This window comes from Garra rufa, chromosome 20 (genome assembly GCF_049309525.1).
Source record: "Garra rufa chromosome 20, GarRuf1.0, whole genome shotgun sequence".
Classification (NCBI taxonomy): domain Eukaryota; kingdom Metazoa; phylum Chordata; class Actinopteri; order Cypriniformes; family Cyprinidae; genus Garra; species Garra rufa.
The window spans coordinates 17,108,194-17,131,389 of NC_133380.1; the positions used below are offsets into that span (position 1 = coordinate 17,108,194).

General features: G+C 36.7%; 1 protein-coding gene across 1 annotated transcript; it reads left to right on the plus strand.

Annotated features, from left to right (window-relative positions):
- The first annotated feature begins 42 nt into the window (after positions 1–42).
- On the plus strand, positions 43–21,957 carry myh7ba (myosin, heavy chain 7B, cardiac muscle, beta a). The gene is made up of 41 exons (XM_073826321.1): positions 43–142; positions 437–540; positions 1,286–1,429; positions 2,020–2,176; positions 2,292–2,319; positions 2,548–2,644; positions 3,519–3,611; positions 3,807–3,870; positions 3,951–4,049; positions 4,138–4,241; positions 4,333–4,471; positions 4,556–4,674; positions 4,913–5,062; positions 5,153–5,323; positions 5,437–5,616; positions 5,841–5,973; positions 6,068–6,144; positions 6,530–6,617; positions 6,787–6,904; positions 8,207–8,330; positions 8,445–8,581; positions 10,858–11,113; positions 12,349–12,591; positions 12,678–12,854; positions 12,934–13,079; positions 13,160–13,250; positions 13,329–13,718; positions 15,314–15,440; positions 15,557–15,675; positions 15,765–15,961; positions 16,042–16,391; positions 16,472–16,596; positions 17,858–17,973; positions 18,114–18,306; positions 18,469–18,672; positions 18,758–18,883; positions 18,963–19,133; positions 20,768–20,872; positions 20,965–21,060; positions 21,146–21,280; positions 21,394–21,957. Exons 1-41 carry the CDS (start codon positions 43–45, stop codon positions 21,403–21,405), a joined length of 5,805 nt encoding a protein of 1,934 aa, XP_073682422.1. The 3' UTR covers positions 21,406–21,957.
- Positions 21,958–23,196: the final 1,239 nt, after the last annotated feature.

Sequence of the window (23,196 nt, forward strand, 5' to 3'; positions counted from 1 at the left end):
AGTTTTACCTACAGTAAGTAAGGGAGCGGTGGATTTATCATCATGTCGAGACTGTTGGATATGAAGGAGTTTGGAGAAGCGGCTGCATTTCTGCGCAAATCCGACCCGGAGCTGCTGGCAGTACAAACCGTGGCGTTTGATGGTACTTGAAATACATTTTCAACTGACTTCAACAAATGTTTTTTTTTTTTTTTTTTTTTTTTTTTACGGCGGACACAAGCACTTCAATTCTCTTTGAAATACTTGCCATCTTGTTTACGCGGCTGCTTTTAGGTGTTCGTAGGCTACTTGCATGTTAGGTTCATAACTACTTAATATTGAAAAGGGCATATTGAGGTAAATTTGCCGTTGAATAATTGGATTTATAACAAACAAACCAACGAAAAACTTTGTCGGAGCCTGGATATTTATCACTGACAACCTCCCTTGTGCGCAGGAAAGAAACGCGCTTGGATACCAGATGAAAAGGACGCGTACATTGAGGTGGAAATCAGGGAGATTGATGGTGACAAAGTCATCGTTGAGACCAAAGACGGAAAGGTAAGACTTTTTAGTGAAATTATTTATCATGTCAAAACGATATAAAAACATCCGAATTTGATCATTTGTGGATATGCGAAAATAAACGAACTTTTGCTTCATTATTATTGCTAGTCCTTCTGATTGGTTTTGACTTACTCAATGAAATTAAGCTGTAATAATGATTTTGTAATTTAATACATAAATTCACGAACATTATTGTTTAACGTTTCTAGGCTACTTAAATTTTTTAAATAAAAAACAGCTCATAACAAATGAACACATTTAATTATAGGCCTTAACAGTAGTAATAGTATTAATCTGCAATCCAAGTTAGCTACTTTTTAAACGATAGACTATTTAGCTATCATATTTATCTGCAATGTACATTAGCGTCTTTCACTCTGTATTTTACCTGATCAATGTTTTGATGTTCTTCTAAGCTTTTTTTAAGCCTTTTATTAACTTTTACCAAGTTTATCATATTAAAGTAATACCTTCCACTGAAGCTATTTGTCAATAAAAGCGGTAGTAGTAATCCTTGTGAGTCGCCAGATGGCGACACGAACTATTTTACGTGCGCTAGAATGAAAAGACAAGGACAGCGGAGTGGTATGAAAGTAGCGCCGGTTTGTTGACATGAGCAAGCGGTCATCAGAATCAAATATTTTCTTTAATAATGAAGCATATTAAACTCGTTTTTTATTCGGTCCCATGTTATCTATAACCCTGTTCTGACCCTACTTATTGCCTCTAAATCCTGCAGTGTTTAACTGTGAAGGAGGATGACATTCAACAGATGAACCCTCCGAAGTTTGACATGATAGAGGACATGGCCATGCTCACACACCTGAATGAAGCTTCGGTGCTGAGTAATCTGCGGCGGCGCTACAGCAGTTGGATGATCTATGTTAGTACCATCACATCACAGCTCAAAGCAAAGAAAAGATCTGCCCTTTCTCACTAATCTTTGATGCCACAAATAACCTGACCGGAGCATTAAACATAGAGGGGCGGCACTATTCATAGAGCTTTACAGTCACTGTAATGAATGTAACACTTGGCCTTGCCAAGGGACAAATACAAGTGAATTCCCTAGAGGCATGTCCTTTATAACTGCCACAGTCAGAGTACTTCATAAAGTCATCTGAGGGAAATCTTGTTTTCCTGAAGAGAGTTTAAACAGATTGTGTACATGTGAAAAGTAATAGTAGTTTTGTATCAAAAAGGTCAAGCCAAAACTCAGCTAAAAGTATCAATGCACCTTCGACTTAAGATAAAATTAAAAGTCCAGATACATATGAACAGTGATTATTTTTGGCTTTAAGTGTCATGAAATTATGTATGTACATTACTACTTGTTTTTATGGGCTAGGCTTAAAATACAACCCTTCACCAAGGCTGGAAAAGGGTTGAAGACCTCTGGCCTAAAGAATTGTCCAATTTATCAAGACTGTATATGACACCTGAGATTAATCTTGTCAAATCTTCTCACGGCAGACATATTCTGGACTCTTCTGTGTGACCGTGAACCCGTATAAATGGCTTCCCGTCTACACGGCTCCTGTAGTGGCTGCCTACAAAGGCAAACGCCGCTCCGAGGTTCCACCACACATCTACTCGATTGCTGACAATGCCTACAATGACATGTTGCGCAGTAAGTATTAAATTAAAGGATTTCTTGTCCTCTACAGTAACATATCTCACACTTTAGCCAGTTCAGAAAGGCCTGGTATGACCTGCAACAAATGTGTTATTGTTAACCTCCACAGATCGTGAGAATCAGTCCATGCTAATCACGTAAGTTTGGACTTATCTTTATACATTCTGTACTGATGTGATGTGATGAGAGAGAGAGAGATTTTCAGTGTGGAGAAAGAAAAATTCAGCCTCCAACAATGTCCAACTTTTGATTTTTGTTTTACATTTTGTTGAACTGTTTTTCTTATATGTTCTTTGCTGTGGTCTTTTTCTTTACTTTTTGATTTTAAATTGTCTTATCATTCAATCATTTCTTGATACTCGTAGCGGAGAATCTGGTGCTGGCAAAACAGTAAACACGAAACGTGTAATTCAGTATTTTGCCATAGTAGCAGCTCTGGGTGAGGCAGCGACTAAAAAAGGAGTAAGACACAAGCTCTCTCGGTTTCCCTCAAATCATCTCCCTCTTCTTTTTCAATCAGCTTTTTTACCTCTCATGCTGACAAGTGTTTGTCATTTTCATTTTGAAGTCGCTCCTCATCTAGGTGTCCAGCATTAGTGCTATTGTAACTTGTTTTTCTGTGAAGTTAACTGTTATGGACATCTAGACTGAGGTTTGACTATCCCTTCCATTTGCATATATCTTTTTGCTAATTTTCCCAAATGTTTTTGTGGGGTGAACCTGACTCCATGTCTTTTATAGCTTAACCCCAGCACATCATCTCCTGCATTTTTTTCTTCCTTGTTCTTGAAGTTTTTCTGTGAACCTCTCTTTCCTTGATTTCATTTTCTTTTTCTTTTTTGTCTCCATTTTTAAATCCCTTATTCGTGGAACATTTTTTCTCTGATTATCATGGGGTGTGATTGTTAAATACTGTTTTATTTGATGTGAGCTAACAAAATGTTACCCCATTTTTTCCATTCTTAATCCATGTTCATTTATGAATTAGCATTTTTAGTTTTAATACAAAAAATATGTAAATCTATATTTTAACTATTTTGATGAAACCAGTTATTAACAATCATAATACAATACGTTTTTACATTTGTAAAATAAAAAAAGTATTTAATACTAAAGGTTAATAAACATAGAATAAAATAATAATAACAAAACAGAAAGTGAAAAATATGTACTCTTTTACAAAACAACATCTTTATTTGTTGTCATTTTTTTGTTTTGTTTTAAGGCCCCTGCCACTAAAACAGGGGTGAGTATATCTTCACACGTGGAGACATACTTCATAAACTGCAACAAATAAAGCTGAAAAACTCATAAATTATAAAATTACTTTTCTCAGGGTACGTTAGAGGACCAGATTATTGAAGCAAATCCTGCAATGGAGGCTTTTGGAAATGCCAAGACACTGAGGAACGACAACTCGTCCCGTTTTGTGAGTATTTGACATTATGTAGACCAACATCATAGATTCTAAGTCCAAGTTCACGTAAAGACCTAAAATTAAAAGGACTTCATAGTATAACTGCCATCAAGCATAGTGTACAACCACATGCATCTTTCATTTTTCATCTATATGCATTCATAATAATTAATTTACATTCTTGTATTTTCTTAAATCCCTCTGTAGGGTAAGTTCATCAGGATCCATTTTGGGCCTACAGGGAAACTGGCTTCTGCTGGCATTGATATATGTAAGTAAATGATTCAAAGATTGATGATGGCCTTCTAGTTCATGTCATTCCAAAATGAAATTTTCTAATTATTTCTACAGATCTTCTGGAAAAATCCAGAGTGATATTTCAGCAACCCGGAGAGCGTAGTTATCACATCTACTACCAGATCATGTCACAAAAACAGCCTGAACTTCTTGGTATGATAAATGCCATTATTGTCCAACAATATTTTATTGGCCTGTTATTAATTTAAAAAAAAACCTTTTCTTTCCATGTGGATTTCAGACATGCTCCTGATCTCCTCAAACCCCTACGACTACCATTTTTGCTCTCAAGGAGTGACAACGGTGGAGAGTATGGATGACGGACAGGAGCTTATGGCTACTGATGTAAGCTATAAAATCTCTCATCACCAACAAAGACCGAATTACAAAAAGTGTATTACCTCCAAAATAATTCTCAATTCTCTTTCCCCTCCAGCATGCCATGGACATCCTTGGCTTCACTCCAGAAGAAAAGTACGGCTGCTATAAAATAGTAGGGGCCATCATGCACTTCGGGAACATGAAATTCAAACAGAAGCAGAGGGAGGAGCAGGCAGAGACCGACGGCACTGAAAGTGATTGGAAAACTAGAATCTGGCTTGTCAGTATTACAGTGAAAGAGCAAAACTTGAATCTTGAAACTGAATTTATCTTTCCAGGTGCTGATAAGGCCTCCTACCTGATGGGTGTTAGCTCAGCAGACCTTATAAAGGGTCTTCTGCACCCTAGAGTGAAGGTGGGCAATGAGTATGTGGTTAAAGGACAGAATGTCGAACAGGTGAGAAGTGTTTCCAAAATCCTGTAGCTACAGAAAGAAAAAACATTATTAATTCAAGGAATTTTGCTATCCAAATAATAATGCATGTTGAAGCCACTGACATTTACTGTTAATCTACTGAGATACAAGGAATAAAGCCGCCTGAGAAATCTGCCTGGTATCCAGGCAACTGTTGCAATCTATGTGAGTGACAGCTGTGATCTTCATGTGCTCCACACACATTGTGTGACTCCTCCAGGTTAACTATGCCGTGGGAGCTCTGGCCAAAGCCACTTATGACCGCATGTTCAAGTGGTTGGTGGGGCGTATAAATAGGACGCTCTACACCGCTCTGCCACGCCAGTTCTTTATCGGAGTGCTGGACATCGCCGGCTTTGAGATCTTTGAGGTGAGTGACTCTCGAAATTCCACACCACACTTATCTAGATTTCCGTCGGCATTCACACTTGTGCATCTGTCATGTGGATTCTCTCAACAGCTCAACAGCTTCGAGCAGCTCTGCATCAACTTCACCAATGAGAAACTGCAACAGTTTTTCAACCACCACATGTTCATCCTGGAACAAGAGGAGTACAAACGGGAGGGCATTGAGTGGACCTTTATCGACTTTGGGCTTGACCTCCAAGCCTGCATTGACCTCATTGAAAAGGTTTTTTCCAGTTAAAACAATAAGATGAAGGCTTATTAGAAGAAATATGGAAAAGACTTTGGATTTTGCTTAAAATGTAATAACATACTCCTGAGCTGTTTTCATTTCGTTAGCCCCTAGGAATTATGTCCATCCTTGAAGAGGAGTGCATGTTCCCTAAAGCTACCGACAACAGCTTCAAGGCTAAGCTGTTTGACAATCACCTTGGCAAGTCTGCCAATTTCCAAAAGCCAAGGCCTGACAAGAAGAGAAAGTATGAGGCTCATTTTGAGCTAGTGCACTATGCAGGAGTGGTGAGTTTCTACCAATAATAGAGACTAAATTTAAAGGTCACTTAGGTAGCACTTGAGTATTTGTAATGCATTTTAGATTATTCTTGGTGCTTTTTCTACTAAAAAACAACTTAAACCAGTCAGTTTGGTGGTTTTATCTGGTTTAAGCTGGTCCCCCAGTCTGGACTTAAGATAAGTTTAAGCTGTTTTAATGTCAATATTAAATATTTTTATCTGAATTTCAGGTGCCATACAATATTATTGGTTGGTTGGACAAAAACAAAGACCCCCTGAATGAAACGGTGGTAGTTTGTTTCCAGAAATCAGCCAACAAGCTTCTGGGTAGTCTGTATGAGAATTATGTTAGCTCTGATTCAGGTAAATATACCATACAATCTGTCTGAAATATGCCACAATTCTTTTCTAAACCATAAATGGCTTCTAAATTAATAAATTATTTTTTTACTTTCAGCCTCTGAAACAAAACCAGGTGGCAAGGAGAAGAGGAAAAAGGCTGCTTCCTTCCAGACAGTGTCACAACTACACAAGGTAGGAATATAATTAGACCTTACTGCTAACAACTGATTTTAAACAGAAATAATTATTCGTGGTCAATAAAACAAAAAAATCAAAACTCTACAGTACTGAGAGGGAGGCAGTTAAGACTTGCAGTGATGTTTAGAGAAATGACACATGAACATCACTTTAAGTCTGTGCTGGCTCCTGCTCTGTGTCCACAAAGAGCATCAACAACTCAGGGTAAGTTTAGAAACACACCTGACAATGTGTTGGAGAAGGATGCTTTTGCATGTCATGATTGACTGCATTTTCTTTGTGCAGTGTAAAATGTTAAGAACAGCTGTACAACACAACTTGCATCATTATGATCATTTTGTCTTGATTGTGTGCTTGATTGTTTCTTTTGCAACTGCAGGAAAATCTCAACAAGCTGATGACAAACTTGCGAAGCACTCAGCCCCATTTTGTGCGATGCATCATCCCCAATGAGACCAAAACACCAGGTGCTGTAACCACTGAGCACTTCAACACATCCAAACCAATGGGATTATGATAAAAAACACAATTTCTGATCATCAAACAATTTCACAGTCTGTTTTTAAACTAAAACAACAATTTGAAAGAGTATCCAAGCTGCAAAACCTAACTGAAATATTGTCATCTTATTTGCAGGTATCATGGACGCTTTCCTAGTGCTGCACCAGTTGCGCTGTAATGGAGTCCTGGAGGGCATTCGCATTTGCAGGAAGGGATTTCCTAACAGAATTCTTTATGCCGATTTCAAACAACGGTGAGCTACTATTGACACACTTTATTTACTCACTGAGTATGTAAAAATGAACAATGACCTACAATAAAATCTTGGCAAAGAACATGTTTTGAGAATTTTAAAGGCATCAACACAGTTAAAGATGAACTGTGTTATTTCTGGGGTGCTAGTGGCAAAAATAAATATAGCTTTAAGCAGCGATTTAAGGCATTTAAGCAAATATGGACAAATATATTACATTATTGTTTAGGAAGCCTGTAACCTCCTAAATCAATGACTGAAAAAATACAGGTCATTTGCCACAGAAATATGTGTTTTCTTAATGTTTATGACTGTTATAACTCCAGCTATGGCCTGATCTCCTGAAAACTTTGCATACTTGTTTAGAATCACCTGTCACAGGTGCTCACCAGGTTTTGTGAAGTTTTGAGTTTTCCTTAAGGCTTTATAGGATTTTGGGTACATTTGGACAGACCCCTTTTCGAAATTACCCTGTTATAGCTTCCCAAAGAGTAAATTAATTTATTTTTTGATAATTATTGACCAAGAGTCCAGAGAATTGTAGTGCAGTGTTTTTTGCCATATTGAGAGAAAAACCTAGGACTAGTTTGCAAAAGTAGGTTTTTACATCTTCTCAATCATTTACCAAACGGTTTGATTGACAGCAGTGGTTCTAGAGGCAAAATTGTCCGGAATGAGGAAGTCTATTATATATTATGTTTTTTTTTTCACATATGTGCGAAAAACAGTCATTTATGCCCTTGAAAAATGCGATGTTGCCCCCCCAGTGGCCGATTTCTTTCAAATTTCTCACAGACCTTTGGGGCCGTGAGTCAAACAGGCCCACGGATTTTGTTCTGATCGGCCTCGGTTCAGCTCAACGATTCTTTTCCTGTGACCTCAGATTCAGCTTTTACAAAGATGTTCTGAGTTTGGCAACGATACCTCATTCCGTTTAGGAGTTACAGGCATTTTACTAAAAATGGCCCTGCCCCTTTCAAATTTGACGTCCCTTAGCAAATTTTAAATTATTGATATTCACTCTTCAACTATTCAATCTTTCTGCACTGGTTTGGTTCCGATCGGGCAAAAAACCTAGGGCTAGTTCGCAAAAGTATGTCTTTCAAAAAAATCCAAAATGCTCAAAAATTTCGATCCACTCACAATCCAATCAGAGGTATGCGTTTTGTTTTGCTCAATGACACACTTGAGCCTGTGACTGACGGTTTAGGAGTTATGAGTGATTTAGTATTTTTGATGACTGTAGCGCACCCGTTAGTTAAAAATAAACAATAAGGATGTCGATATTCCTACTCTTCGCAGGTATCGCATTCTGAATCCTCACGCTATCCCTGATGACAAGTTTGTGGACAGCAGGAAGGCTGCAGAGAAACTTCTGTCTTCACTGGATATCGACCATAATCAGTATAGATTTGGACATACTAAGGCAAGTCAGACCTCATTGCTTTCAGCCTCAAACAACGGGACATCAATCACAGGTTAAACTCTGTGCACAAGACAAAATGGGCTTATTCAACCTTTCTGTGTCTCTGCATTACAGGTGTTCTTTAAAGCTGGTCTGCTGGGACATCTGGAGGAGATGAGGGACGAGCGTCTGGCTAAAATTCTAACTCTGCTGCAGGCCGCCACCCGTGGCAAACTCATGAGGATGGAGCTGAAGAAGATGACGGAGAGGAAGTAATACATTGTTTTATGCAAAAGATCTTACAATATAAAAGACTTATAATATAAAATATTCAGTCACATTAGCAAAATTTCACCTCACACAGACATCGCTTTCAAGCCGAGCATCTTTCTGTTGGTCATGCATCTTTCGCATTACCAGCTTGAACCTGATGCAAAATCTGCATGGGGAAATCTTTTGCCCTATTACAGAATTCCAAATTATGCGGATTCCTATTGAATTACTTCAAATGTGAACACAGCGTTACCCTAGCAGTCCACTTGCACAGAGAAACATGCTTCTGTATGCTTATATTCTCCATACTCTTACTCTAAAGTGATGCCGTCCCACACAAATATTCACAAACTATACTGATATCCAACAGGTTCACTCCTAATAAAGTTAGCAACAAGCTGTTGTCACATGATATCTCTCAACCCTCAACATATGAGAGGTATTTTGGGGCCATGTGGATGAAGTGTGTGAGGCGTGTGTCTTAAAACATGCATTTGTCCATGTGTGCATGTGTGGCCGAGACCTTTCATATGCTCCGACACTCTCTGTGAGGTTCTCCATGCCCATATTCATGACCTCCGCCCTTCCCCTTATTAGACAATGCAGACGGTGTCCTCAAAGCCCAGAAGCCCAGTGGGTCACATGGCAGCTGCTCACCCCACTCCCCACTAAAAATACAGGCCAGCCCCCTGCTCAAAGGCCTGTTTTGCCAAGGCGCCTGTGCCTCTAAAGGACCACATTGAAAGCATATCTGCAGACTGGCAAAGGATTAAAGCCGCTGGTCCACAGAAGGCCTCGGTTTCTAAATAAATATTAGACACTTCACCTTTTGGGTGGCCTCGAGCACAGATGCATGGCAGCCATTTGATCAGACTGAATTCTCTGCCGTCATCCGCTAACATATAACGACAGTACTATGAAAGCAAGCGCATGACATCTGAAAGTCACCCCAGTAATAGACTAACTAAAATGAGCCTCGTTTCATGCATTCATGGACGTGAGCCAGTGGGTCATATGAGGGCGATCATATGAGTTTTCCCATGATCAGTGTTGTTATTGTTAACTAAAACTATTAAAATCGTTTTCACTAACTGAAGTAAAGCTCAAATAACAAGAAATTAAATATAGATATTAGAACACTACCAAAATTTGCTGGGCAACTAACTGAATTAAAAATAGGTTTTAGTTTAAGTACTAAACTTACTAAAGCTAAACTTGAAAATAAAATAAAGCGAATGAGAAAAAAGACATTTAAAAAAACACAAAATACATACTAAAACTTAAAATGAAAATGGTAACTGGAAATGTAAAAATAAACATTCATTAAAAATAATAATAAACAAGTAACACTTTACAATAAGGTGTCATTTTTTAAGATTAGTTAATGTATTAACACAAATGAACTATAGACAATACATCTTACACTATTTATTCTTCTTTGGTAATGTTAGTTAATAAAAATAGTCGTTCATTGTTTGTTCATGTTAGTTCACATAGTAGTCTCAACATTAACTAAGATAAATAAATGCTGTAGAAGTACTGTTCATCTTAGTTAATGTTAACTAATGAACCTTAGTTGTAAAACAACACTGATGCATTATAGTTTGTGGGTTTAAATTGTTAACACAAGGTTTTTATGGTCAATATATAAATAAATTATAAGATGATTGTGTTACAATAACAAAGAACGATAAACTGCAATTCTAAAACTAAAATGGAAGTTGTATTGTTAGGGAACTAATTGGGTAAAATAGTCACTCAATATGATGACTGTAGGAATTGAAGCCTGGCCTTTCAGTTTTTAGAGCCAATCACTTGATGTAACTGGACCAGCCTAATGTAAAATACAGTATTCCAGCATAATTTGACATAAAGAAACTAAAATGTAAAACAAATAGTTCAGCCAAAAATGAAAATTCTCATTAATTACTCACCCTCATTACGTTTCAAACCCACAAGACTTTCGTTCATCTTCCGAATACAAATTAAGATATTTTTGATTAAATCTGAGAGCTTTTTGACCCTGCGTAGACAGCAATATAACTGAAATGTTCCCAGACCCAGTACGAAAGTCTTACAAGTTTGGAACAACATGAGAGTGAGTAATTACTGACAGGATTTAAATTTTTGGCTCAACTATTGTTTAGTTTTTGATCAATAGTTTTTGATCTTGGCCTATTCAAGTATATAGGAGCTATCCTTGTATCATCAAGATGGCCACCAAGTGGACTAACATGCATTAAAAAGACTGATTTTGCCTAACTCTTGTCATTAGGGAGGCTCTGATGATCATCCAGTGGAATATCCGGGCCTTCAACTTCGTGAAGAACTGGCCGTGGATGAAACTCTTCTTCAAAATCAAGCCCCTGCTGAGGAGCGCTGCCACGGAAAAAGAGCTGGCCGCTTTAAAAGAGGAGTTCCTCAAGCTGAAGGAGGCACTAGAGAAATCAGAGGCCAAACGTAAGGAACTGGAAGAAAAACAGGTCAGCCTGATCCAAGAGAAGAATGACCTTTCCCTGCAGCTTCAGGCAGTGAGTATCATACAATATCAGTTTGCAGTTCAAGTGGCAAACATACTGTTTGCTCACACACCCTACATGCATAAAAGTACCATTCTTCTCCAAGTCACAATTTTGGCATGATCCATGATCCAGATTATCTATATTTAGTTTTAAGGGAAAGAAAATTATGAAGATGATTTACAAAAATAGGGTTTTAATGCTCTTAATCAATAAATGATGAAATACAGTTGAGGTCAAAGGTTTACTTACGGCTTGCAAAATCCGCAAAATGTTAATTATTTGACCAAAATAGGTGGGATCATACAAAATGCATGTTATTTTTTATTTAGTACTGACCTGAATAAGATACTTCACATAAAAGACATTTACATATAGTCCACAAGAAAAAATAAGTTGAATTTATAAAAATGACCCCGTTCAAAGGTTTACATATACTTGATTCTTAATACTGTGTTGTTACCTGAATGATCCACAGCTGTGTTTTTTGTTTTGTTTAGTGATAGTTGTTAATGAGTCCCTTGTTTGTACTGAACAGTAAAACTGCCCGCTGTTCTCCAGAAAAATCCTTCAGGTCCCACTAATTATTTGGTTTTACAGCATTTTTGTGTATTTGAACCCTTTCCAACAATGACTGTATGTTTTTGAGATCCATCTTTTCACACTGAGGACAACAGAGGGACTATATGCAACTATATGCAATATGCAACTATTACAGAATGTTCAAACACTTACTGATGTGCTTCTGAAGGGCAGTACTAAATGAAAAAGATATGATATTTAGGCAAAATAAGATGAATGTACACATCTTCATTCTGTTCAAAAGTTTACACCCCTGGCTCTTAATGCATTATTTCTCCTTATGAAGCATCAGTGAGCATTTGAACCTTCTGTAATAGTTGCAAATGAGTCCTCAGTTGTCCTCAGAGTAAAAAGATGGATCTCAAAATCATACAATCATTGGAAAGAGTTCAAATACACAAAAATGCTGAAAAACCAAATAATTTGTTGGACCTGAAAGGATTTTTCTGAAGAACAGCAGGCAGTTTTTCTAAATTCAACAATTATTTTCTGCTGTTACTATATGTAAACATCTTTTATGTAAAATATCTTACTCAGGTTAGTACTAAATAAAAGATTACATGCATTTTGTATGATCCCTCTTTGGTATGGTCCAAAAAGGATAAAATTAATTGTACATGTTCAAGTGTTAAAATGCTTGAATTTCATTTCAAATCACTCTACAGGAGCAGGATAACCTGGCAGATGCAGAAGATCGTTGTGACCTTCTCATCAAGACCAAGATTCAACTTGAAGCCAAAGTGAAGGAGATGACCGAACGCCTGGAAGACGAAGAGGAGATGAATTCCACCATTCTTGCAAAAAAACGCAAGCTGGAGGATGAGTGCACTGAGCTAAAAAAGGACATTGATGATCTGGAGATCACCTTGGCCAAAGTGGAAAAGGAGAAGCATGCCACTGAAAACAAGGTGAGCATGTTCTGTTGAAGAACAATGAAGTTCAAGCTTTGTCAGACTGTGAAGTATGTTAAACTAATTAAAGTCCCTTTTCATAGGTAAAGAATCTGATAGAAGAGATGGCGGCTTTAGATGAAACAATTCTAAAGCTCACTAAAGAGAAAAAGGCCCTACAGGAGAGTCACCAGCAGACGTTGGATGACTTGCAGACGGAGGAAGACAAGGTCAACACTCTGACTAAGGCCAAAGCCAAGTTGGAGCAGCAAATAGATGATGTAAGTTGGATGAATGTTGTCAGGACCAAACATGAGAATAAATCAGGAATCGCTAATACACTATAATCCCATGTTTTAGTTGGAGGGGTCCTTGGAACAGGAGAAGAAATTGCGAATGGACCTGGAACGGGCCAAACGCAAGCTGGAGGGCGATCTGAAGCTGGCCATGGAGTCTCTTATGGACCTTGAAAACGACAAGCAGCAATTAGAGGAAAAGCTAAAAAAGTAAAAAACGAGCACGTCAGGATGCTTTGAAATAAAAAACGTACGTCTGTGTTTTTAAAATTGTCTGTTTTTTTTTGTAGGAAAGATTTTGAAATGAACCAGATTAGTTCAAAAATTGAAGACGAGCAAGTACTAATCATCCAGCTTCAGAAGAAGATCAAGGAATTGCAGGTGAGTCAATCCAGTTCAATCTCTAAGTTTATGTCTCTTTCAGAACATATATTAATTCAGCTTTTCATTGCGTTTAAGGCTCGAATTGAGGAGCTCGAAGAGGAACTGGAAGCAGAGCGTTCCGCGCGTGCGAAGATGGAGAAACAGCGATGCGACGCATCCAAAGAGCTCGAAGAGCTCAGCGAGCGTCTCGAGGAAGCTGGAGGTGCCACTTCAGCCCAAATTGAGATGAATAAGAAACGGGACGCAGATTTTCTCAAACTGCGTCGCAACCTTGAGGAGGCCATATTGCACCACGAGGCTATGACTGCCGCACTGCGCAAAAAGCATGCGGACAGCGTGGCTGAACTGAGTGAGCAAATCGACAGCCTTCAGCGGATCAAACAGAAGTTGGAGAAGGAGAGAAGTGAGGCCAAGATGGAGGCAGATGACCTCACCTCCAATTTAGAGCAGCTGGCAAAGAGCAAGGTGGAAAATATGATCCATGTTGCACCACATTCTGATCTAATTTAACTGGCATTGATTTACCGTTGACTTTAACACTGAATAATCAAGGGCTGATTTCAGTTGGGCTCAGGTTTAAATCTTTTTAGTTGGCTGAAATTTGCTTGTATATACTATTATCAAGTATATTTTATACAGTAAGGTTAAAAGCATTTAAGGTATAATGAATTTACAAAGAACATAGCTCAATGTTAATTTTAAATACACTCAAACATACAATTCAAGTTGAATAAATTAAATTAACATTACTAAATTTTAACAAACATGAATATACAAAAAACACTAGTATATCAATGAATTAACATTAACCTAGATTATTAAATCCTGTAAAAATGAATTCATTAATTTGTTGATTCATTATGTAAAATAAAACATACAATGTAGTCAAAGCAACATTTCTTGTTTTCATTTACTTTAAAATAATGTGCTAAATTAACTAAAACTATAGACATTAAAAAAAAAAAAGTTTTTTAATAAAAATGTAAAAAATATACATTAAAATGATGAACATTAAGATGTTAGTCTCTTCGGTACTTGCTATAAATTATATGAATAAAATGTATTTAGTCAAAATACATACTATATATGTGCATCCTCTGTTTTATTAATGTCTTTTTTTATGTTTATATTTAGATATATATGGCATTATTTCTTACAGATAAATGGTACCGACAGTAAATATAAATATCCCTAACAGTAAATATACACAACAATTAGATACATTACCCAAATTAATAATAAAAAATAATTTAAGAAAAAACAAATATATTAAAATAATCCAAAAAAAAAAAAAACAATAATTAAAAAACATTTAAAAAATGTTACAAAAATTATATTACAAATTAATAAGACATCAATTTTAATAACAAACAATATTATTAACTAAATAATAATAATTATCACAGTAGGACAATCAATTTGGTACCAAATCTGAAAGTGCTCTACTTTCCAATATGGGTATTTATTTATTTATTAATTATTTTTTTCTTCTCTTCTTCGTTATTCTTTCCCCTAATGCATTATCTAACATAAATAAGGCTTAAGAAAACATAATTTACAACAATTTAAATCAAAAGATTGAATTCCTTTAATTTTCAATTATTTGAAATTTACTAAGAGTACTACTTTATAATACTATGACAGATTGCCATAAAATAATTGCAGATTGTTCCAATAAAAGTGCAAAAAAAATTAAAAGCCTTATTACCCATTTCAGACTGAACTTTAGTCATAAAAAAGTCACTACACACACACATATATGTTTCTTGAACAACAAATCAGCATATTAGAATGATTTCTGAAGGATCGTGTGACACTGAAGATAGAGTAATGATGCTGAAAATTCAACTTTGACATTATATAATATTTAGGAATAAATAACATTTTAAAATATATTCAAATAGAAAGCAGTTATTTTAAAAAGTAAAAATATTTAAAAATATTACTGTTTGAAACAACTTTGGATCAAATAAATCCAATAAATAAATAGTAATAAATAGTATAATTGTTTTTGATGTACAACACATACATATTCATACAATTTTATGAAAATATTTTAGGCTGCCACTGAGAAAACGTGTCGCCTCTATGAGGACCAGATGAATGAGTCAAAAGCCAAAGTGGAGGAACTCCAAAGGCAACTCAGTGACACCAACACACAGCGAGCCAGAGCTCAAGCTGAAAGCGGTAAACAAACAAACAAACAAACTACCTATTAAGCAAATACAGACCTAACAAGAACCCCTGCAACATTTATGCATTGGTTTGAGACATCTAATAGTCCTAATTTTTCCATAATACAGCTGAGCTTGGCAGAAAGCTGGAGGAGCGTGAATCTCTGGTATCTCAACTGCAGCGCACCAAAAACTCCCTCAGCCAAAACATCGAGGAGCTCAAGAAACAGCTAGATGAAGAAACCAAAGTAAGAGAAAGATTTTTCTCACTGTGTTTCTGCTTTTATGTGGAACAAATTTCTATTTTTGATTTGTCTATGGCATCTGCTCCTTTCAGTCAAAGAATGCCTTGGCTCATGCCCTGCAATCATCCAGGCATGACTGTGATCTACTGAGAGAGCAGTATGATGAAGAGCAAGAGGGCAAATCTGATCTGCAGCGTGCACTGTCCAAGGCCAATGCTGAAGTCGCTCAGTGGAGGACCAAGTATGAGACAGACGCCATACAGAAGACAGAGGAACTCGAAGAAGCCAAGTGAGTGTGTGGACTAGACAGGACATAATGACTGGCTTCATTTGATTAACACTGAATAATTAAATTCCATACATTGACAGGAAGAAGTTGGCCACCCGCCTGCAAGAGGCTGAGGAACAAGTCGAGGCATCAAACGCAAAGTGCTCCTCACTAGAAAAGACCAAACATCGGCTGCAGTCGGAGATTGAGGATCTCGTAGTAGATCTGGAGCGCTCCAATGCAGCCGCCGCTGCCCTGGATAAGAAGCAGAGGCAATTTGACAAGATTCTGGCTGAATGGAAGCAGAAGTACGAGGAGTGTCAGTCTGAGCTGGAGTCTTCACAGAAGGAGTCTCGAAATCTGAGCACAGAGCTGTTTAAACTCAAGAACTCTTATGAGGAGGCTCTGGACCATCTGGAGAGCATCAAAAGGGAGAATAAAAATCTGCAAGGTATGTTTCAAACTTTATGAATTTTGATTGAGAAAATAACCCTAAAATGTGACTTATCAATACCTTTCATGTTCTAACAGAGGAGATTTCTGACCTGAATGACCAAATAAGCCAGGGCAGCAAGACCATTCATGAGCTTGAGAAGATGAAGAAGGGCTTAGACCTGGAGAAAACTGAAATTCAAGCAGCCCTGGAGGAAGCTGAAGTATGAAGTTTCTTTGTGTCTGAAACTTTTGTAGTTGAAAACCAGAAATGAGTCACATTTACGTTTTGCCAAAAAAATATACTTGCGTACTAATTTAATTGTGACCCTGGACCACAAAACCATTCATAAGGGTAATTCTTTTAGCTTTCCATTGATGTATGGTATTGTTAGGATAGGACAACATTTGGTCGAGATACAACTATTTGAAAAACGTGGAATCTGAGGGTGCAAAATATTGAGAAAATTGCCTTTAAAGTTGTCCAAATGAAGTTCTTAGCAATGCAATTACTTATCAAAAATTAAGTTTTGATATATTTACGTTTGATACTTTACTTAATATCCTAATGATTTTGGCAAAAGAAAAAAATCGATAATAATAACACACTACATCACATTTTTTTTTTAAATAGAGTGGTAGATTTTCTGTTGGCTTTTTCTGTCTTTTTTAGGTCTTTTTTAGGTTACATAGTGCATCTATTTAAAAATGGCTTGAATCAAGTAAAACCTCTTTTTTTAAAAACTTATTTTTTTAGATAATGACTTAAAGGGACAGTACACCCCAAAAAAAATTACGTCATTAATCTAATACCTAAAGGACCTAATTTCATCTTTAGACCACAAATTACGATATTTTTAATGAAAATCGAGAGCTTTTTGACCCTAAGCAACACAACTGACACGTCCAAGGCCCAGAAAGGTAGTAAGGACATCGTTAAAATAGTTAATGTGACATCAGTTGTACTACCTTAATTTTTTGAAGCTACGTGAATACTTTTTGTGCGCAAAGAAAACAAAAATTATGACTTTATTAAAAAATGTCAGTTTGTCAGTGCATGGTACTGTTGTGAAAGTGTGTCGAAGACTGACATAGAAGAGACATACAGACTGACATACAAATCGTTGAATAAAGTCGTTATTTTTGTTTTCTTTGCGTACAGAAAGTATTCTCGTAGTTTCATAAAATTAAGAAAATTTCATAGAAAATATTTTAATTTGTGTTCAGAAGATGAATATAGGTCTTATGGGTTTGGAATGACATAAGGGTGATTAATTAATGACAGACATTTAATTTTTGGGTGAACTATCCCTTTAATGATAAATGAGATCCTTAGAAACAATACACAACGATACATAAAAAAATTAAATTAATTTTCCTGCAATAAGGTTTCTAAAACTAGCTCACAGTATATAGGACAATATCACACCAAAACATATTTAAAGAGACTTGGACTGCCTCATTAAATTCTTATTTTTGTGTCAGGGAACTCTGGAGCATGAGGAGAGTAAGACTCTACGTATACAACTGGAGCTCAACCAGTTCAAAGCAGACATTGACAGGAAGCTGACTGAGAAAGATGAGGAAATCGACAATCTCCGGTGAGTTCTACTTAATGAGAGAATCTTGACTAGCGATGAAGACTGATTATTGAATCATTATTTTCCATTACTCTATACCCACCATTATTGTTTATACTTCAAGGCTTCCTAACTAATTTACCCACCTTTCACTTCTCTAGTCGTAACCATCAGCGTGCCATAGAGTCCATGCAAGCCTCCCTGGATGCAGAAGCAAAATCTCGTAATGAAGCCATCAGGTTAAAGAAGAAGATGGAGGGTGACCTGAATGAAATGGAGGTTCAGCTAAACCATGCAAATCGCTTGGCCACTGAGTCGCAAAAAATGGTCCGCAACCTGCAGACACAGATTAAGGTATATCCAAATGTTACTTTTATTATAACAAACATATTTAAATTATTGCATCAAATGTAAAAAAACAGGTTTGAAGTATTTTCAAATCATGATATGTATGCAGAATTACCTAAGTAAATCATGCCTAATTAACATAAAACCCCCTGTCTTATGAATTAAAAGGACCTTCAGATAGAGCTGGATGAGACTATTCACCAGAATGAAGAACTCAAGGAACAGGCTGCTGTTACTGAACGCAGGAGCAACCTCCTGACTGCTGAGGTAGAAGAACTGAGAAGCCAGCTGGAGCAGAACGACCGTGCCCGCAAACTGGCCGAGTATGAGCTCCTGGAAACCACAGAGAGGGTCAACCTACTGCATTCCCAGGTAATGGCCAGATTTTCCATCAGACTTGATGCATTGATGACCAAAAATGCATAGTAATTTTCCATAATTCTTTCTGCCTCCCCAGAACACGTCTCTGCTCAGTCAAAAGAAAAAGTTGGAGAGTGATATCTCCACATTGTCTACCGAGGTAGATGATGCTGTGCAGGAGTGCCGAAATGCAGAAGAAAAAGCCAAAAAGGCCATCACTGATGTGAGTTTCTTGCATACAGAGGATGGTTTTTGTTAAATATTGTGTACAGGAAATTTAATTTGATTCTTTGAACATGCAGGCTGCCATGATGGCTGAAGAGCTCAAGAAAGAGCAGGACACCAGCACTCACCTGGAACGTATGAAGAAGAACATGGAGCAGACCATCAAAGATCTGCAGATGCGTCTGGATGAGGCAGAACAGATCGCTCTAAAGGGGGGCAAGAAACAAATCCAGAAACTGGAAAGCAGGGTATGCAGGATGACTTTTTCTTAATATATACAGTGCCTTGCAAAAGTATTCATACCCCTTCATTTTGTTAATGTTAACGTTGCAGCCTTATGTTAAACTGCTTTAAATTACTTTGTTTCCACGTCAGTCTGCAGTCCTTACACCATTATGACAAAGCAAAAACAGAATTGTCACAACTTCGTAAATATATTATAAATAAAAAAAATGAAGTACATTGCATAAGTATTCATACCCTTAACTCAGTACTTAGTTGAAGCACCTTTACAGTCTTTTTGATGCAACAACCTTTGCACATCAGCATTTGGCAATTATCTGCCATTCTTCACCTCATCTCTTCACCTCTCAAGCTCTGTCAGCCTGGATGGAGCAGATGCACATTTACATGTTTTTCCAGACATGTTTGATTGGGTTCAAGCCCAGGCTTAGAATGGGCCACTTAAGGTCATTCACAGAGATGTCTATAAGCCACTTCTATAAGCCACTCTTGCTGTGTGCTTAGGGTCATTGTCCTGTTGGAAGGTGAACCTTCTGCCTAGTCTGAGGTTCTGAATGTGCTGGAGTGGGTTTTCATTAAGGCTATCTCTAGATTTTGCTTTGTTGAGCTTTTCTTCTTCTCTGACGAGTCCCTCAGTCTCTGCCACTGAAAAAATGCTATCAGCACACTTTACTTTTGGGATGGTACTTTGCAGGTGATGAGCAGTGCCTGGTTTCCTCCATACATGATGCTTGGAATTAAAGTTCATCAGACCAGAGAATCTTGTTCCTCACAGTCTGAAGGGTCCTTTAAATGCTTTTTGCAAATTCCAAGTGTGTTTTCATGTGTCTTCACTGAGGAGAGGATTGAGTCTTGCCACAATGCCCAAATCAGTGTAGTGTTGCAGTGATGTTTGTCCTTCTGTAAGTTTCTTCCATCTCCACATATGATCATGGAGCTCAACTAGAGTGACCATCAGGATCTTGGTCACCACTCTAACCAAAGCCATTCTCCATCAATTGCTCCGTTTGGCCAGGAAGACAGCTCTAGGAAGAGTCCTAGTTGTTTCAAACTTCTTCCATTAATGGTCATGGAGACTACATGCTACTGTGAGACCTTTTTTCTGAACTCTTTCCAGATTTATAGCTTGATGCAATCCTGCTTCTGTGATCTACATGCAGTTTTTAGTTGTTGTTTTTTTTTACCTCAGGGCTTGGTTTTTGCTCTGTTATGCATTTTCATTTGTTAGACCTTTTATTAAGGTGTGTGTCTTTCCAAATTGTACCCATTCAATTGAATTTGCCACAGGTTAACTCCACTCAACGTGTAGTAAAATCTACAAGCAATATGAATGCTCCTCAGATAAGGGTATGAATTATGCAATGGAATCATTTCAGTTTTTTATTTTTAATAAATTTGCAAAGATGTTAAAAACCTGCTTTTTTTGTTTGTTTTTTTGCTTTGCCATTATTGTGAATGGAGTGTAGAATGATGTGGGGAAAAAATAATTTAAAGCAGTTTAACATAAGGCAGCAACATAAAATGTGAAAATACTTTCGCAAGGCACTGTGAGTCTATAAAATAATGCTGCATGAAAAACCTGACTGACTGTGGTCTTGCGTGTTAATATAAAGTGAACTAATAACTTGGCTTTATTAAGGTGAGAGACCTGGAGAGTGAGCTGGAATCTGAGCAGAAGAAAAGCAATGAATTCCAGAAGGGAGTTCGCAAATATGAGCGAAGGATCAAGGAGCTCACCTACCAGGTACAAACTCCTTCAAATTCAGTTGCTTCAATAGCTTGAGCTGCACTATTCTGGAAATATAAAGTCTGTGGCACCACCTGCTGTTTCTACAGACTGAGGAGGACAGGAAGAACCTGGCTCGCCTACAGGAGCTCATAGACAAGCTGCAGACCAAAGTTAAGACCTACAAGAGACAAGCAGAGGAAGCGGTGAGTTTACAAAAAACCTTAACATTTTATACTTCATGTGTACTTAAAACAACATCACTGATGGTTCCTGCTTATTGTATTGTAGGAGGAACAAGCTAATACTAACTTGACCAAGTACAAGAAGATCCAGCACGAGCTGGATGACGCTGAGGAACGAGCTGAGACCGCAGAGTCTCAAGTGAATAAACTACGCACCCGGACCAGAGACCCGGGTAGCAAGGCAAGTTCTAAGCATGTAGTTACAGCCTTGAATATTGCATTTAAACGTATTAGAATATATACATTTTTTTCTTTATGCTATAATGACTACAGCTTTGTTTTTACCCATTTTAGCTTGCAGAGTGAAGACAAGGCCCTCTCGTACAGTACATGATCACAGCCCACAACTGCAACAGTTTTGTGTGAAAGTGAAATAAATATATGCCTAAAGCTAAGAGAAAGATATCCACCTTATTTTTCAACACAGAAGTAAGCCGTTTTCTTTAAATGTGCAACTTCCGGTTCATTAGCCAATGTAGCAAGAAGTTTAAGCAAAGTGCATTAAATGGTAAAACAGTTTGCACTACAAACCACTGTGTTCATAATTAAGATAATACATTTAAATAATATGGTAAGATGCCAGTTACCAATATTAAGCTGCTAAAAATAGCCGGAAGCCTCGCACATAAAATGTACAAATGGCCGCACCGACTCTTCCGTGAAAAATAAGGTGGATAAAAACTAGTCTTTATGTTTAGACCTGATAAATCTGTATTTCATATTGTCTTTATTTGTACCACTGTATACCGCAATTTCATGACATGTCTTTGATTTTAAACTTTCAAAGATAAAACACAGCCCCTCCTAAAACCCTCTTGAGGAGATAAAATATCTTTTGCACAAAGTAGCGGTGTTTAAAGTGTGTGTGTTTACAATAAATACCTTTAAAAGGTGCTCTCAGAGTCAGCCGTCTTTTCTGTTATTCTGGTCAATATGGCAGTCGTCGTAAACTTATACTGACACCTAGTGGCGTGGATACAGCGTCACACAAACGCAAATGTTTACATTTACTAGTGCCCTTGTAGAAACTCGCTACTAGAGTGAGCGACCCCATTGATTTATTCCACAAGTGCAGGAAGGTTACCGTGGAATAGCGAGTAGCTTTCTAGTTTAATTCTGTGGCGGCCTCCAATGCGGCGACTGTTAACAAAATGTCGTCTAGGATGAAACGGATATGACTGACGTCTTAGTACGTAAGTATTAATTATTGAAAGAATTGTTTTAACGTCACAAGAAATGAGGAAAGAAATTAGTCTACAAAGGGTATCTTTACAATGTATCACACTAGCATATATCCACCTTATTTTTGGAAGTAAGCCGTTGTCTGTGAATGTGCAAGACTTCCGGTTCATTAGCTGCTGTAGGGAAATAAGAAGAATAAAAGATAAACGTGTTTGCACTACAATCCGGTATGTTTGTAAAATAGTGAATATAACTCAAACTTTTTTCTTTCACATTTCATACCTATTCTTCAAGTCAGTCTATGGGTGAGACTTCTGGATCATTAGCCGTTATATAAATAATAATAATAAAATTACAAAAAAAAATAATAAAACAATAAAAATAGAAATAAATATAATAATAATAATAAAATAATATGAATTAAAAACAATAAAAAAAAAATAATAATGAAAATTACAATACAAAAATAAAATATTGATTTGTTTTAAACTATATAAGTAAATTATACAAAAATAATAAAATAAAGTAATAAAAAGTACAATAAAATTATAATAAAAATAATAAATACGATAAAAACAAAATAAAAATGTTTTATAAATAAAATAAAAATAACAAAATAAAAAGTAATAAATACAAAAATGCATAAAACAAAATTATAAAAAATAAATTAAAAAAACTAAAAATAAGTTAATCAAAATAGAAAAAATATATATAATATTAATTTTAAAAAATGAGAATAACGTGTTGTAAACAGTAAAACTGTTTGCACTACAATTTATAATTACAATGATACATCCAAATAATATGTTAAGACACATCAATTTGTACAGCTAAAAATAGCTGGACTTGGCAGCTAGACCCATACAATTTTACAAATAGCCGTGCCTACTTTTACAAAAAAAAAATTTTGGTGGA

Coding starts and splice junctions, on each gene's coding strand:
- myh7ba (XM_073826321.1), top strand. CDS start 43: ATGTCGAGACTGTTGGATATGAAGGAGTTTGGAGAAGCGGCTGCATTT. Junction 13,719..15,313: donor AGCAGCTGGCAAAGAGCAAG/GTGGAAAATATG, acceptor AAAATATTTTAG/GCTGCCACTGAGAAAACGTG. Junction 18,673..18,757: donor TCAACCTACTGCATTCCCAG/GTAATGGCCAGA, acceptor CTGCCTCCCCAG/AACACGTCTCTGCTCAGTCA.